Source organism: Acipenser ruthenus, chromosome 2 (assembly GCF_902713425.1).
Source record: "Acipenser ruthenus chromosome 2, fAciRut3.2 maternal haplotype, whole genome shotgun sequence".
Classification (NCBI taxonomy): Eukaryota; Metazoa; Chordata; class Actinopteri; order Acipenseriformes; family Acipenseridae; genus Acipenser; species Acipenser ruthenus.
Genome location: NC_081190.1, coordinates 103,074,895 through 103,091,720, shown reverse-complemented (window position 1 = coordinate 103,091,720; position 16,826 = coordinate 103,074,895). Strand labels below are relative to the sequence as shown.

General features: G+C 37.8%; 1 protein-coding gene across 6 annotated transcripts in view; it reads right to left on the bottom strand.

The window, feature by feature from the left end:
* Positions 1-16,826, bottom strand: part of LOC117409069 (huntingtin-like) — a 74,252-nt gene that overhangs the window by 14,731 nt on the left and 42,695 nt on the right. For all 6 annotated transcript variants that reach the window (XM_034014662.3, XM_034014664.3, XM_059004978.1 and 3 more), the window contains 21 exons: positions 16,103-16,341; positions 15,625-15,767; positions 14,954-15,161; positions 13,131-13,272; positions 12,311-12,490; positions 11,920-12,096; positions 11,646-11,722; positions 11,250-11,388; positions 9,696-9,818; positions 8,981-9,194; positions 8,647-8,792; positions 8,047-8,224; positions 7,267-7,365; positions 6,749-6,936; positions 6,365-6,491; positions 6,039-6,142; positions 3,743-3,897; positions 3,196-3,335; positions 2,268-2,350; positions 1,417-1,547; positions 923-1,055 (listed from right to left, as the gene is read on the bottom strand). In XM_034014662.3, the coding sequence (XP_033870553.3) occupies positions 923-1,055; positions 1,417-1,547; positions 2,268-2,350; positions 3,196-3,335; positions 3,743-3,897; positions 6,039-6,142; positions 6,365-6,491; positions 6,749-6,936; positions 7,267-7,365; positions 8,047-8,224; positions 8,647-8,792; positions 8,981-9,194; positions 9,696-9,818; positions 11,250-11,388; positions 11,646-11,722; positions 11,920-12,096; positions 12,311-12,490; positions 13,131-13,272; positions 14,954-15,161; positions 15,625-15,767; positions 16,103-16,341 (3,126 nt within the window). The remainder of the gene's footprint in view (positions 1-922; positions 1,056-1,416; positions 1,548-2,267; positions 2,351-3,195; positions 3,336-3,742; positions 3,898-6,038; positions 6,143-6,364; positions 6,492-6,748; positions 6,937-7,266; positions 7,366-8,046; positions 8,225-8,646; positions 8,793-8,980; positions 9,195-9,695; positions 9,819-11,249; positions 11,389-11,645; positions 11,723-11,919; positions 12,097-12,310; positions 12,491-13,130; positions 13,273-14,953; positions 15,162-15,624; positions 15,768-16,102; positions 16,342-16,826) is intronic.

The following is a 16,826-nucleotide window of genomic DNA, read 5'->3' as shown; positions in this document are numbered from 1 at the left end:
CCCGCTTTATAGTTTATAACTCATGTAAAACCTTAAATAAGTGTTAAGAAATATTACACTATGCAGCAACTGCTGTACAGAGGGAGTTTTGCCAAATCTGAAGCTGCACTTTGTTGATCCTGGTTTTTTATTGTTAATCCCTACTGTCCCACACATTACTTGCCATTTTAGAAAATTTCACACAAATTCTGGCAAGAACATCTGTGCATGAAAATGCGCTGTGATAATTATTTCTAATATTTATCAACTATGTAATTTATGACATGGATTTCTGCCTTCCCACTCATTTGCAGCAATGTTCGTTCCAATATTCAGACAGTTTCTCTGCACTTAAGAAAATAATAAAAACTTCATGCTGCTGTTTTCATGCCACACCGCTAAAGTCTTCTCTCGTTGATCAACCAATGATAACTGACACCAAGCAAAATGGGCGGAGATTTGTGACGCATGCCAACATGACAGAATTTTACCCCTGCTTTTATATTACCATTCACCCCTGATTCCAGTTCCTGTTTTTGTGGTAATCTTAACATTTCTTGGCATATTAAGTACCGTTACTGAATAAAACTCGGTAATAAACTTACATGACTTGATTCGCAGACTCCGATTAGCATTAATCTATGTAATGTTACATTAGGTAAAGTAATCCATGATTACGGCTAATCAGGGTCTGTGAAACCAGACGATAGTCTTTAGAATTAATTGATTAAGGCAAATGGTTGTGTATAAATGTTTAATTACTTCAGTTTCACATTTTTATTTTGCGCTCAAATTTCAGGTTAACTGGGCCATCCATTTACAAACAAACCTGTATTAGAGTCCACTTGCATACAAGGATCACATGTCTGTAATGACCAATTTGACAGTGCCTTCAGCAGTCATTATAAATTTGGCTCCTAAAGGGCTATTCTATTCTACTTACTGAGCGGACCACTTCGCAGATCAGGATGACTGGGGTCGTCTTCTTGTTTGGGTTGTTTGGCAGAATCCACTGGCTGTAGAGCTCCAGCAGAAACTGAGAGCAGGAGTGGATATCTACGCCAGCACGGTGTTTCCTATCAGGAGATTCAATTACAGAATTATTTAAGATTATTATCCTGGATTTAGCAGAGTCTATTATTTCAACATTTCCGTCTCTCTGACACAGTATTTAAGTTCTGGGGAATATTTATCATTTACTGGGATACCTCTAAAATAGGGGATAAGGGGATTTACCAGTGACGTAAAATTCTCTCTTAAAAATCAGCTGTAGTTTATCCCGGCAGGGTATAGGTTGAGCCCCCCCACCCCCCAACAGAAATGAAGCAATTAAATATCTGAACATTAGATTTTTACTCACAACCAGTTATGTATATTAGATAACATTTACTGGAATTATGTAAGCAAAAAGCTGACAAACGAAGTGAAGCCTCAGACCTGGAGTTGATGGGTGAGGTGGGAGGCGACGCTGGAGCAGGGACGTCATTCTCGTCTTCCTCATCTTCATCCCATTCCTCCTCCCTCAAGGGCGTGATTCTGTTTCCCAGCCAAACCGAATGAATAGACACCTGCAATACAAAAAAATTAATGCACCTACCACACTACTTACTATTAATGCAGTAATGAGTGAAACATTTTTATTTATAGTGCCCAATTATTTTACTGAACAACTCTTTTAGTCAAACATGCTGTGCGTATTCTAGAACTTTCCAAGCTGCCATTAAAGATCTCAAGTTTTGTAATCTCAAGTCTAGTAATATTATTATTTAAAATTATTTTCAATACACATAAAAAAAAAAAAAAGCACTGTACAGCTGATCTCAGTCCCTCAACAAACAACATTTTAGGCCGAATAAAGTAAATTTTAGCCTCTATCGGTCAGAGCTCAAGTATTTACATTGAAAGTGCAGCCTGCCAAGTTTACAAAGTCAGACACAATTAGGTTTAATTAAACACTGGGTCTAAACAACACTACATGGCATCCCCATGGGATGTTGCGTTAACCAAGGTTGACTGTATAGAAATATCTGTATTTAGTTAATGTACCGGGTAAAAGCACTTACAGTAAACAATATTAAATCTGGCTTCATAGATCAAGTAAGAAAGAAAGCCTGTTCTCAAAACTCTAAGGACTGTTAAGATGTTTTGAAAAATAACTTCTTTTTTTTTAAGCCCATGATAATTAATTAAATAAAGCTCAAAAAACCATTTAACTGTTTGAGGGAAGGTCTTAGTTAACCTAAGAACCTTTATAAACAGCATCCCATTTGAACAGGCACTGCTATTACCTGTCCCAGTTTATAATCCATGTTGCCCATCTCCCGTTCCGTGTTGATTTGCAGCAGCAGTTTTTCATGGCTGATTAAAGTGCCTAAAATAGAAAGACATGGTTGCTTTTTGGTTGCACTATTGCCTTTCCCAAAAGGAAACAAATACATCTACTGCTTAATTAACATCTTTCACCAGGGCTGCTTCCAGTTGACACAAACACACACAATGAATCTACTTGCAAAAACATATCTGTAAATTCAACTCAAACAATGAAGGTAGTAATAAAATTCAATGTGAAAGCAATACAGTGATTGAACAATTTCACCTACAAGATGTGATAGAACCAGTCGATCAAACATGGTATGGAAAGATGGGTTTTCTAAATGGCAATGCCCACCAGAGCTACTGAGTTTCCTTTATGAATTAGAGGTTTTATGAAGTGCAACACTCTTGCAGTCTTTTTCTCTACCTATAACATCCGAGGATGGGTGACGCTTGAAAAAGTCCCTACCTAACATGACTGAAGTCTTTTATTTTCCCAGCTCACACACTGACTTACTGTGTGTGTCCTTGCACAAGTCAACTTCTCAAGTCTCAGTGTTAGCACGCTGTCAAGCTGGATGAAAGTCAGAAAAACTGAACAGGGCAAACACTGTGTTAAAGATAGGGCAGCGGGCAGCTTCTTAATTCAGGATTTTTTTGCTTATCCATCTAGTTATATTCAAGCATCATGAACTGTATTTTTTATTTAACCAATATTTATATTAACAACTCTACTTATTTTTAAGGGCTAACCTTGATGTGACTTTACTTTATCCTTCCTGCTGTAAAAGGTATTACAAATTAATAATCTCATCTCCTAGTTGAAACAACTTATTTTCCACACAGACCTTTACTTCAATGTACTGTTTTGCAGGTGTTTCATGTTGCGCTGAGCCCCAGTACCTGTTGTTGCAGCAGAGAGGGATGGAACGGGGTCCCAGGCCTGATATGGGTAGTGAGTGGCTATGTTGTCTCTCTTTGATACCATCGCCTGGATCTCTTGCTCCACAATCCCTCGGATCACACTCAGCTTCCTTCCAAACCTTGTTGAGAAGAGAATATTTAAGAGGAACATTTTGTGCTGAACACTTCCCTAATAGACGTTTAGCATGGTAAACCCATACAATAAAATTACCATCATTTCAATAGGCTTTTACTGAAAACAAAATGGACTTTAAAATCACTAACTAATCACTAAAAGACTTGGCTAGTAACAACCTTGAAGGTTAGAGATAAGAGACCCATAACCAATATACAGCATGGGGCTGAAGCAACGCCCCATCGCAAAATGAATTCCTACATCTAAATTGAGTTTCTGTTGGATTCTACAACACAAGTGAATGCGTAGATATGGTGTTATCACTGTATGTCACCACATCGCTGTTGATGATAATTCTTTGATGCAGCAGCATATTTCATTTTCCGTCCAAAATGGAAGTTTTCTCCTTACCTGGTATCCAGAGCTTTTAACGCCTTGTTGCGTGGCTGTTGCTCCAAGCAGCTGACGGCAGGGTTTCCTGCCACTGGGATTGTCATGGCGCTCAGCACCAAGGATGTGATCGCTTGGACAGCTAGGACATTGATCTGGGTCCTCTCAAGGTCCTCCTAGAGATGTAAACTATTTTCACCAATCACCATCATCATAAGACATATAGCAACACTTTAGAGCATTCATGAATATCAATCTTTGTTCAATCTGTCCAAAAAGTAATACAAAAAAAGGATTTAAAGCTCTGTGAAAAGGTCTCAGTAATTCAGTATCTCAGCTACGTATGATCTCTTTCCAAAATGACCACATCTTTACTGTACAGATATGCTGGTGTGCTGATGCTTAATAAAAAGTACTATTTTCATAGCAGAAAGAATTCTGTACCTACAAAACCTGTGTATTTCTAACTTACGTAAAAGTAAATGGAAGTCATATATATATATATATATAAGTTAACATATATTTGGTAGCATTTTGCTACCCAAAACTCTTCATTTGCTACTAGTTTTTTTATGCAGTAGCATTTTTCTGATACCTTACGCTGCAGTTTATGTGACAATTTGTAAATTATCGGTATTAGTTTTTTAAATATGTACATTATCTTTCATAAAGCAGGAAACCACTGCTAATAGAGCTTCCCTATTTGTAGATGACTGAGGTTTGTACCGCCCCATGTAGATACGCGTGAGGCCCACAATGCAAAAATGTACTGGACAGTGGAGTACAAATACTGTCACAAATCACAATATGGATACAATTTCAAGGTATGAAGTTTATTTTATAGACCAAAAGTAAAATTAAATAACTTGTAAAAACATTGTGATTTTTTAAGATAACAGGCAATGACCTAACAGGATATTAAGTGTATTCAGTGTCTATAAAATGCTAATTTAATCTGTCATGGAGAACGTCAGCTCCGGTTTTGTTATAATGTTAACTCTGGTTCACCCACGCTAAAAATGAACACATAACAGGTAGATAATTGTTACTGTATCAAAATAAAAAAATATGAAAAACAGGACGCAAATAGCTATAATGTTACCATGATCCAACTAACTGCTTCTTGTTTTATCATTATGAATAATAGATTAAATACAATCTTGAAGTGCATTAATTTATCTGTTTTCTTTTTAGAATAGAATATCACAATCGTGCGTACTTCTGTTTAACTAGAGAAACATGTGCGTTAATATCTATTGCACAGTCAAACTATAGCTTACACACATAGCTAACTAATGTCACAGTTTAATAAAACCAACCCAGCGTGTGTTTATATCCTTTATTCTGTTATTACTTCTTAGTTAATGTCTTCAAAATTGTACAGCATTTAAAATACAATCAAAAGGCAGGGTGGGGGCATACATATTTATGAACACACCAGTTACTGTAACATGTTGCATGAAACTTTTAAATGTAGCGGCACCGTGGTGGAATTAGCTTTCATTTTCAAAACAGCTTGGTTGTGGTTGTAACCTTATAATTTATAAGGTCATACAGTGCAGGATTCAACGATAATGTAGCATACGTTATTTATTTATTTTTTACATCGCTGTCTTTATATGTGTGTATGATTTATTAGTTACCAAAATCTCAGTTAATAACTCTAAGATAAGAGGATAATTTTGTACCACTTAATTTGCGCCGATGAAAGATAACCTGCTTAAGCGTACTGATGGCATATCAAATGCTTAGATGACAGATATGGTTGCATTCTTTTAGAACTTAAGAATAAAACAAAATACATTTCGAAAAGGAATTGCATTAGTTCCATTACTTAGTTGAACACAAGGTGGTTTCAATAAATACTTTCTGATTTAAATATAGGCCTACTATGTGATAGTTTGGGATATTCTGGGTGTTTCTGTGTTTATTTTTTAAATTATTTTTATATAAATTACTAGTCGAATATGAACATTTTGCTACCTACTTTCGAGGCAGGTAGCAAATCCTCACTACTGCCTTAAAGTTAACTTCTAGCCCTGATTTTATATATATATATCATCTTTAATTTTATTTTAATCTAGTTTAATTTTAGTTTAATCAATCTATAGTTGAATAATTCTCAAGTTATATGGTATTGGATGTATGTTTACTTAATGCTGCAGAATATACCAAAATCTTAATTAAAAAAATAATTCCTGTTCACTTTGCCAGTATGAGCTTCTCATGAGTTTTACACCATGCTTGTTTTTCAATAAGTTGATTGGCAAATCCATGGTTACCCTTTTGGCATTTAATCACTCTGGGATTTCTTTACCTCGTGTTGGTTTTCCTCTTCATGGTTCATAGCAATGGGCTGAGTCACCAGCACGCCAAGGAGGGTCGCCCAGGTCTCTTCAAACTGAGTGCGACTTGTCCACCCTTAGACAAGGAATAATAATTAAACAGACTCTCATTGGAAAGCACAGTATCTTTCTAAACATTTTCTTTATTTTAAATACATGTTGGAGAACCCTTTTGAGGACACATAGGTGCTTTAAACTCAGAGTTTTAAAACAAGTCAGCAACATGTAGTTGCTCTATAAGCTTTTGTTATGGAAGTCTCAGCAGCCCCAGCTCAGTGTGCTTCAATTCTCCTCCTACCCAGAGTGTTCACACGATACAGGAACTCCCGGAACACATCCTTCTCCTGCAGAAACTCCACTGGGATCTCGGGGAACGCCGTGCCAAACTCTCCACCAGGTTTCGGGGACCAGCCTAATTTCCAGACCTGTAAATAATACAATAAATAAAAATGTACCATCATAAATCTTATGACTGGATCGGATTGCCAGTTTCATTTATATATTTTAATAAAGATTAAGGATTTAGAGTAGAGGTACTGGAGATGCATAGCTTTCACTGAATACAATCTCTTTATATATGTCATGTGTTGCATTTGTAATCTGTGATCTATGTTTATGTCATCAGTTAAGACTTAATAAATATAAAGACATCACAGGGATTTGCAGACATTGCTGTACTTACTAATGGAGGCAGTCTAGCGTAGCTGTTGACGAGAGGCAGTCTCGCCAGACTAAAGGTTATGTTGCGGAGTGTAGGAGTCAGAAACGCTGGGATTATTTCGTTTCTCGAATGTCCTAAAGCCAGGACAGTCTGCAGACTTTCCACCAGTTCAGCCATTGTTTCACAAGCTTTTTTGATGTGTACTGGATCTTAACAAAACAAACAAAAAAAGGAATCAGGATAAAAAGTTATTCATTTGAAAAACATTTAAAATCAACCAGTGTCAAAGAGAAATGGTAATAAATGAACACAAGTTGTTAGTGGAGGTTATGCAACACCAATCTTTTTTCATTAGTTTCTGCCACAATTATTATACATTGGAGAGAACCTGTTCAAGGACTGGACTGACAAAAGTCATTTTATAGCAATACCAGTGAAAATGTATAATCTGAAAAGTGTAAAGTGTGGTGCATTTAGCACATGGGTAAAATGGACTGAATTAGTGATTGAATAATTGAGCAGAACCCAGCTGTACTCACTCTCTGTGGAAGCAGCGTCCAGCTCATCCTGAGCTGCTTGAGCTCTGCTCGTCTTCTTCCTCTCCGGACGCAGAAGCTGATCCCCAGGCTCGACTGCCACTGAATGGAACCCAATGCGTGTCAGAGAAGTCCAATCAACATGCCACACAGAACCAGACTAGTCACATAAATATAATACTATTTCCATAGAATTGACTTCCAAGAATTAATTTATGCCCCTAAAATGTGTGTATTGTACTATAATTAAAATGATACATTTTCTTTTCAGCACAAGACATCAGTCTGTCAGTGCACTAGATACTTGCCAATAAAGAAAGCGTTTGCCTCCTTGAATTTTTTCTTTATAAGTTTGATCTTTCTATGTTTGAGCAGTTGTATGGTACGTTCTAATTATAGCATAATACTTAGTATTCTGAATTAGCCCTTGTTTTGTTCGTATGATGGACTTGGGGTTGAGACCCTAAATTGAAAATTAGATACCGCCAAACCACGGTCCTTCATACTTATGGGAAGTAGACACAACCATATTTTTAAGACGCTTTAACCGTGTTTGCTGTCTAAGGGCACAGATAAAATACACTTAATTCAGATACTGCTACCAGTGCCACAGCTGCCTGAGATTGCATACTACATCTGCGGATTAACTTTCTTCTAGCTTTCACATGCATAAACAGTCTCTACTGTAAGAAAATATTTAACATATAGTTGTTTTTTGTACTATCATGATATGTGGTTTGTTAGCAGTTAAGGTTTTGCTTCACACTGATAGATTCCACTGACCTGCTTCGATGAGAAACTTGATGCAGTTTACAAATGAACAGGCATGTGTAACATAAGCAGCTGAAGCCAGCAAGCTCCATATCGCTGGGTGCTGTAAGGCTAGACAGCAGCAATCCAGGATAGTTTGGAGATCAATGCTCAGTGGAACCTGTCCACTTATCAAGTGCCACGACAGAGTCTGGGGACAAAGAAGCAAATATTACTAGCTGAAGTTACAAAGCACAACTGATAGCTAAAACGTGTGTTACGTGATGCTAATAGTACAATCAGACTACATAAATGTATAACTTTACAAATAATTAACCAGACAGGATATATAAGATGCATCATGCATTCAGTTTTTATGACTTCATATATTAGACTGACCCAGTCTATTTTGATGAGTGTCTATCTACTGTACTCTCTGGGTTCTGAGGCAGGGTCAACTGTACATATTAACTTAGTTTAAATCAACCCTGGTAAAAAGCAGGAAATATATATTCTTGTTCACAATTTCAATTTTATTCCACAACCTTTTGACTATAACTCCACCAACTAAGAAACCACATGACACTTTAACTGAAAAATCATCATTTATAGCGTGCACATGTAATGCCTTACCTCAAGTGCCAATACCACAAACTTGGTGGTGTCCACCTCCTTGTCATTGGGGAGGTGAAGAGCTGCAGGTAGCTTGGAGATTGACAGCAGGTACTGGGTCAAAGCTCTGCAGAGACTAACTATAGTCTGGTATAAGCCCGCTTCACCTGTAACAGAGCACTCCCTAGTTAATACCACACAATGCTATGAGTCTATGCATGGTACTTAACAAGCATGTGCCTCACAACTGGCGTGCTAACCAATGCTTTAAAATCTACTATCTTACATCTCATTGTACTGGTGCCTGGTCTATATCCACTACAGGGGATAATAATGAAATATCTATCATCCTTACCATAGACGTCGCTCAGTTTGTTCCAGTAGGTGGTATTTCCAGGTGACAATAGTGGTTGAAACACCTGGTGGCTGCTGGGTAAAAGCTGGGCACTGCTGGAAACCTGCTCCAGAGTTACTCTGAGCGCAGTTTCGAAGAGGGCACTGCCCTGCTCTCCAGAGAGTCTCTTGAGAGCCACACTGAGACAGGGGGCCAGTAGGTTCAAATTGAACTCCTGTAAGCAAACACCCAACATGCTTCAGGTATGGAAATAAGACTACCATTGCATAGCACTTTGATCTATTCCTGGTTTTACTATGAGTTTAATAAGAGACACCTGCAATAGTAGTCTTATTTCAATCCCTGCACTTACCCAGGTCACAGGACTAAAAAGCATATCATTTCTCATAAAAACATTTTTATTAGAATATCAACAAGAAATATGTTTTCTTAGGAACAAAAACAACAAAGTGCATTCACTCCACCACCTAGTTCAATTATAAACGCTTGTGACGCAATCAACGATAAGTTTATTACCACCAGATAAATATAGTTATGTAGTCACTAGCATTCTAACCATACTATAAATGGAAAGAATCAAAATATCCATGAACAAGAAAAGTAAGAAATAATATAAAACCCAATTAAACCTTCCACTTTTCACGAGGAAAAATAAAGTGTCAGCATACTGCAATACTGGACTATTACCTCACTGTGAGTGTGTCTCTTTACTTACTTTAGATACCATGATGGCGTGAAGGTCTGGCTGTGGAAGCTTGCTTAGCAGTTCTGTCGATTCCAGCAGAGCCGTGTCTGTGTGCGTACAGCACTGCGATCTCACCAGCATCACGTACCAATCCTTCAAACACACAACAGGAAGACCAGTCAACACAGTATACTCCTAACAAACAACCAAGTACACAATTACTAACTGTACTCTACTTAGTAAAAAGAAGAGTGAAATGGCATTCTGGGGCAAATGGGAGCCATGATTACTGGATTATCATTGGTTTCACTTTAAGGCCACTTTTTAACAAACAGCCTCTGTACTGATAAAGACAATTCAACAAAAAAATCAAAACATTTGCTATTGGCCACTGAGGATCCTAGTGTTACTCTTTCAGACATGCATTACTCTACAGATGTCAGGACTGCCCAGTCCCTGACCACATTCCGGCGCCTCCTTAAGACTCACCTCTTCAAACAGCACCTGTAGAACTCCTCTGTTTGTATCCTGGGACACTATCAACCTTCATTTAAATGTGCTTTATTTTGCTCTTATCTGCCCCCTATTTTACTGCATTTAATCCTGTACTTCAGAATACTGTAATCTGCCAAGTGTTTAACCTGTAGTACTTTGTATTTAATCATATCCTGATGTAACTATCACTATTTAATCATGTCCTGATGTAACTGTCACTATTATCTGCTGTATTATTGAATTGTGGTTTGTCACACTTGTACTTTGCTTGAACAAAAGTTATTGTATTTCTTGCTCTTATTGTATTACTTGTATTGTAACACTTGAAATGTATTTGCTTACGATTGTAAGTCGCCCTGGATAAGGGCGTCTGCTAAGAAATAAATAATAATAATAATAATGCAACAATACCTGCATTGGACAGCAGGTGGCAGTAACATGCAGACTGAAACCAACTGAAGATATGCATGCTATTTTGTTCTCTCATACAGTGATTCCCAATCTCGGTCCTGAGGACCCACTGTGTCTGCTGGTTTTCATTCCAGCTAGACCCTTAATTGAATTGGTAATTTGCTTAATTAGACATTTTTAATTGACTATTGTCAGCTCTTAAACAGTTGCAGAATTCAAGTTACTTATAAAACGGTATGGCTAACTTGAAATCTGCAACTGTTAGGAGCTGAAAACAATTAAAAAAGGTCTAATTAAGCAAATGAGCAGTTCAATTAAGGGTTTGATTAAGTAATTGAAAACTCAGTTTGAATGAAAACCAACAAACACAGTGGGTCCCCCGAGGACCGGGGTTGGGAACCACTGCTATAGTACAAAAATGGAAATACCAACCATTCATTATTAAAATTAAAATGTTTTTTTTTTCATTTGTATTAGTTATAAATTAGTATGACACTGACCACTTTTTCTATACAAAACACATCAATGTTATTTATAAAAGCTCTGGCAAACAGAAAAGCAGGATTACAGCAAAGGTGTACTAGGAGTTACTTGGCCTGAGTTTGAGTTCTTCAAAGAAGCAAACTTCACCTTCCTGATACCAGTCTTACTAACAAGGTTCATGAAAGCAACACCTGCCTTGTCTACGGTGACAGATTCTGGGGAAGGTGGCGTCTCCCCGTCCAGGGGGTGTGATGTCACTGGTGGGGAAGGGCTCGCAGAGTCCTCCAAAACTGTGGCGCGGAACCTCTCCAGCAGGGAGTACAGTCGCTGGTGCCTAAACAAGAGCAGGTGATAAGACACACAACTGCCAAAAACAAAAGACTTTCCAGTGTGGGTCATGTGATGCTGTCACCTTTAAATTCTATATAGCGCAGACAAGGTGGGGAGTCCACAGTCAACTGTGAATTTAGCTGAAAACTAGCTGCAGGCTACAATAAGGAAACATTTACCAAACTCTGTAGTTGAATATCTCGGAACGACTGCTTGAATCATAAAAAGAAAATAATTCTAGAGTGACTTAACCATACCTACCTTTGAGCTAAGCCACTGCTCTGTAGATACTGTTGAACCCTGTCCAACTCTTCAAGTGGTAACTGGGCAATGCTGTTCTGTAAGAAGAGAAAACAGGTTGTACACGTTAAATACTACTGCATGCACGATTAATTAACTAGATTCTAACTGTCAAGAAAGTCAAGGAATTAAAACGTGACCTGAATTAATAATACAAGTTCAAATAGTAGAGATGCAACATCTATAGATTTACTACTAAAAGAATATGAGAACCAGAGTCCCCCAGCCCCACTACCTGTAAGGTCTCAGCCAGCAGCATCTCTATCCGTCGACAAGCGAGCGTGTCCACCATGCGAGCCAGCACACGGAAGGGGGTATTGATGAGTTTATCCACGTACAGCATCAACACAGCACCTGACTGACTGAGGTGAATCCCCTCCAAGCACTGTAGGGTCTTCTTCAACATAGTCGGCTTAATAAGCAAAAAACAATCATTAGTTTGCGCTAATCTTTAAATTACTGCATTAAGTGTTCCGAAGCAAATTTGTTTGTCAAAAATCTATCTTTTTCTTTGAATGCCTTTTTTTCAATACACTTTTAAAAATCAGTTGTCCAGCAATGCCTAATGTAATTCAAAACATTACAGAAAACATTGCATAAAAGCATACTGTTCCTTTTAAACCTACCGTAGAGAGGTTCTCACACCGTGACTGAATGGCCTGGATGAAAAGCCCGCTGGCAGCAGAGTTCCTGTGGATGGCGCTGATAAAATCCTGCACTGGAGGCTCATGGGAGAGATTAATCAAATCACGCACATGGTTCACTATCAGCCATGCTAGGTGTTCGGAATCATGAAGGTTCTGGCACTAAAGGAAAAAAAAGAATTTATTCTTAAGTGAATAATATCAAAAGCCTGTCCGAAACCTTTCTAGGTCTAAGCAGCCAAAGCCTACTATTTAAGGCCTAAATATGATCGGCAAATTCATGCACTCCATTTGTTTCCCTAAAAGTAATTGGCACAGCGCCTCTTATATAGTTTCAAATCAGTATTTGACATTGATACAGTTAATCTAAATAGTGATTCAGCAACTGAGCAGATTTAAAAAGGCATGTCACTGTCTTCAGATGAGACGTAAAACTGGGGTCCTATTGTAAGGGACTCTGCAGCAACAGTTGTGCTGCATAGTTCACCCCCTAGTCTCTATAAATCGCTTTGGATAAATGTGTCTGCTAAATGACTAATTAATAATAATAATAATAATAATAATAATAATAATAATAATAATATTGAGGATCATGTGGTGACCAAAACTTGGCTACTTTGGCAAGTAAGTGTTTACTAGAGTTACCTACTGATCTCTTAAATCCTGAAATGTCTTCCTGGAAGTTATTACAGGTATGCAAAAAGCACTTAATCTTAATCTACAATGGATTCATACAAATAGAACAATCCAAGTTAAAGCAGTGTAATTAGTTGGGAATAGTCACTGTGTTCCTGTAACTTACCACGTAATCACAGAAAAGTATCAGCGCCCCCCTCCGGACGATCTCCCGATTGCACATGGCCAGTTTGGACTCTGGTCTGGACTCATCGCTGTCGTCGGATATGTGTGGACTCAGCAGCTTTGTGCTGGACAAACTGTGTCTTCTGTAGATAAAGAACAAACCTGTTCATTTATGACATCAGGGCTCTCAAACGGGTGGCTCTTGGGCCATATCTGGCTTATTGAGGTCCACAATGGGGCTCTTTTGATTTATAACTAAAGTATCCCATTTAAGGATGCAAATGGGGTTGAAAAGAATACAAGGATAACTGGTTCTTTGTCAGAAAGTATAGTAAAAAGGAAAACTTTTGGGTTCCTTAAGAGCTTGGCACTTCTACTTAAAAAAAAGTTGGGACAGCTCTGTAGTAGATTTGATCATGTCATAAACCAGTCCTTATATTGTCATTGCATCCTAATTTAGAATCCCAGATAAATGTAACATAACTTTACTTTTACAGGAAAGAAACCTGAACATATTCCATAGTCTTTAAATAAATACAAAAAAAAAAAAAAAGCTTGTCATGTTTAACACATGAGATTAAAGGTAATTTACATTCCATCAATTGTGTCAAATGCAAAAACAACAACAACAAAAAAAAACAGCACTAAAAAGGATACTGGAAGGCCGCTGTGTCCTGGGGAAGAAGTAGACCAGGGAAAAAGTGGATCGCCGTCTAGAATTTAAAGGGGAGGTTCCACTGTTTCTAAGGTTTACGCCTACTAGTACTACGTCTGGGGAATAAGTAGATCGAGCCCAGGGAATAAGTTGATCGGACATATTAACTAAAAATAAATCATCTAAAATGAACTTTGTAAGTGTCATTTATGTCTGTTTAACACATTTTTGTTACATATTTAACGTATAAGCAGTACTGTAAGAATAGGTATGCAAGCGACTATCAGAAAGTTAAAGCATGATTTTCAGCCATGGACAAAATTGAGCTCCATGCTGCAGTTACTAACTTAGGCCACAATGCACAGCAATCACTGATGCACTTGTATTAGTATTATTTATTATGTGCTTTGTTCTTTCATTTATTTTTACAGACAGTACTCATTTTTATTTTCCAACCTAGGTACATAGGTAACAATTGTAAGTCGCCCTGGATAAGGGCGTCTGCTAAGAAATAAATAATAATAATAATAATAATGACAAAACCCCTGTTCCTATTCAAACAAAAAAAAGCTATCATGTTTGGTGTCTTTTTTTTAAACTAGGATGTTAACATTTCGTCTTTGTAAACTGTGATAGTTAACACTAGGCCTACTGACAAAATAATAGACCATGCAATACAACAATACTATTGTATGATTGTATGTCATTAGAATATATTACTAAAACATTTGAATTTCGATGAAAGATTGACAACAATTTGACGTGTACAACCTTTTAATATACAGTAAATAAATCTTTGCGCTCAAACATCAACTACATCTGATTAACAATGTCATTTTTACAGGCAGAAAAAAAGCTGACAAGCGTTTAACACTAGGCCTAGTATAAAGAGAGACGCAAGTTACAGTATAACTGAACACTTTGCATCGCACATATATTTTACAGACCGAAAATAAATAAATAAAGTGGTGTGTGAACACATTACCATATGATCTGGCAAATAAAATGACCAGATAGAAAATGTTGATTCATGAAGTTAACCTCCCCTTTAAATCAATCTGCTGCCACGCCTTCCTTTTGCCATACTGCACTTGCATGATCCACTTTCCCCGGTTTACTAATTCCCTACGACAACGGTACCGATATTCCTGAGGATGTGAAACACTTGCCTGGGTGTATGATGCACCTCTGCCCACCAGGTGTAGTTGGTGTAATTGATGAGGAGGAGGACCTGGCACCAGAGCAGCACCAGGGAGGGGTGAGTGGTGATCAGAGACTGGATCATGCTGTTCAGACTGTCCAGACTGTAAAAACTCCCCTCACAGCCATCCCCCTTGAACAGCTTTGTAGCAGCTGCAGTGATTCTTCTGAACATGCCTGGAGGAAGAAATAACACACCTTAAAAGGACAATTTAGAGGAAAGGCAGGATAAAGGATCACTTTTATTCCCCTACAACTTATTCTTTGAACCTCTGAAATTATTTCACAATTTGTTTACAAACAGCCCCCCTTAAAAAGGCGGACTAACTTTTTAAAAATCAATTTCCTATCCCTTAGTTAGCTTCAGAACCGCTTTCATTTCTTCCCCTATCATTTTGCATTTGAACTCAATTTCAAATACATTTCCTTTGCTTTTGTAAAGGTGGAACAGAAGAGCCCTGTATGCTTGCTTTGTTTTTCCAGCCAGGTCTCTCCTCATGCTACCCTGCTGTTCTGAACTTGGGACAGTTCACAGCGGTGAAGATGTTAAACATTTTTAAACCTTCCACCTTTTGTATATCGGTACATACATTTGAAATGATTTTTTGATTCTGCTTCTCGTTGCAGGTTTGAACATTACCTGACTTGAAGATGTGTATGAGGCACATGAGAAGCGTGCCGAGCTGCTGGCAGTAAAATGTGTGCTGCTGTTCATTCATATCCACTTTCAGCTGTTTGGAAGAAATATCCTCCATCAGAATCCCCAGTAACTGAATTAGGAACCTTTAAATAAGAAATGGTCTTCTGTTATTGATTAAAACTGAATAGTATGATTTGAAAGTATACATTTTAAACACCTGAACAACTATAATATGTATATAATGGCATGCAATGTGTTAAACCAACAGTTTTGATTACTGGTATTAAATGTCAGTATTGTACAATATTTGCTTAAAAAAGCATAGACTGTCAACACAAAATTACAGCTATCAGTGTCATGAAGTAGTAGATAAGGGTTTGGGATGCAGTGTTATGTAATACTAGATTTACGCATAGAGGTCTCTTCTAAACACTTCTACAGCAGTCAGCAATATGCGTAAAGCAGCATTAAGGCATACCTTGCAAATGTCTCCTCAGGTGGGTATTTGCCTTGTGCATCTCCATTCACCTCCTCTGAAGGTGGGGTCTGAGAGTAGTAGTCTCTGAGCCTCTCAATGTTGGCACAAGAGATGAGATAAGGAGACAAGGACAGCTCCTGAATGCGAGACAGGACAATGTCTTCCGTCGACTGGGATATGAGAACACGCAGGATTGCCAGGATTCCGGATATCCACAGCTGGACTGTCCCAACCGAGCACTTGAAGGAAACAAAAATGTACATTGAGATAGACTAACATAGAGTTATACACTAACCTACCAATGGACCTAAATACTGCCACTGATAAAATACTCAAAAAAGGGTCCAAGGGTTAAGAAAATTGAATATCCAACAATGCATGTTAGTCTCTAGTTTATTTCCATCTGTAAAATAAGAAAAATATGAAGGAAGATTAATATTTCAGTGATTTAAAATCGTGGCAGTATTACGTGAATTGAATAGACCCCTACGACATTTGGAAGGGCTTAACCCTTTAAGAGATTACAAACACTACATAACAGCATCGTAGATCATTTATTTCCATTTGGTGGCCTGCACACTTAGAAATCTGACGCAGTTACAATGGGGGGTGAAATGTAACAAGCAGAATAATGCATATGGAACTCCCACCAGTTTATGGGAGATGTTTATTTAGCACACACTGGTACAGTTCTAGCCTGGGGACCAAATGGGTTGCAAACAAT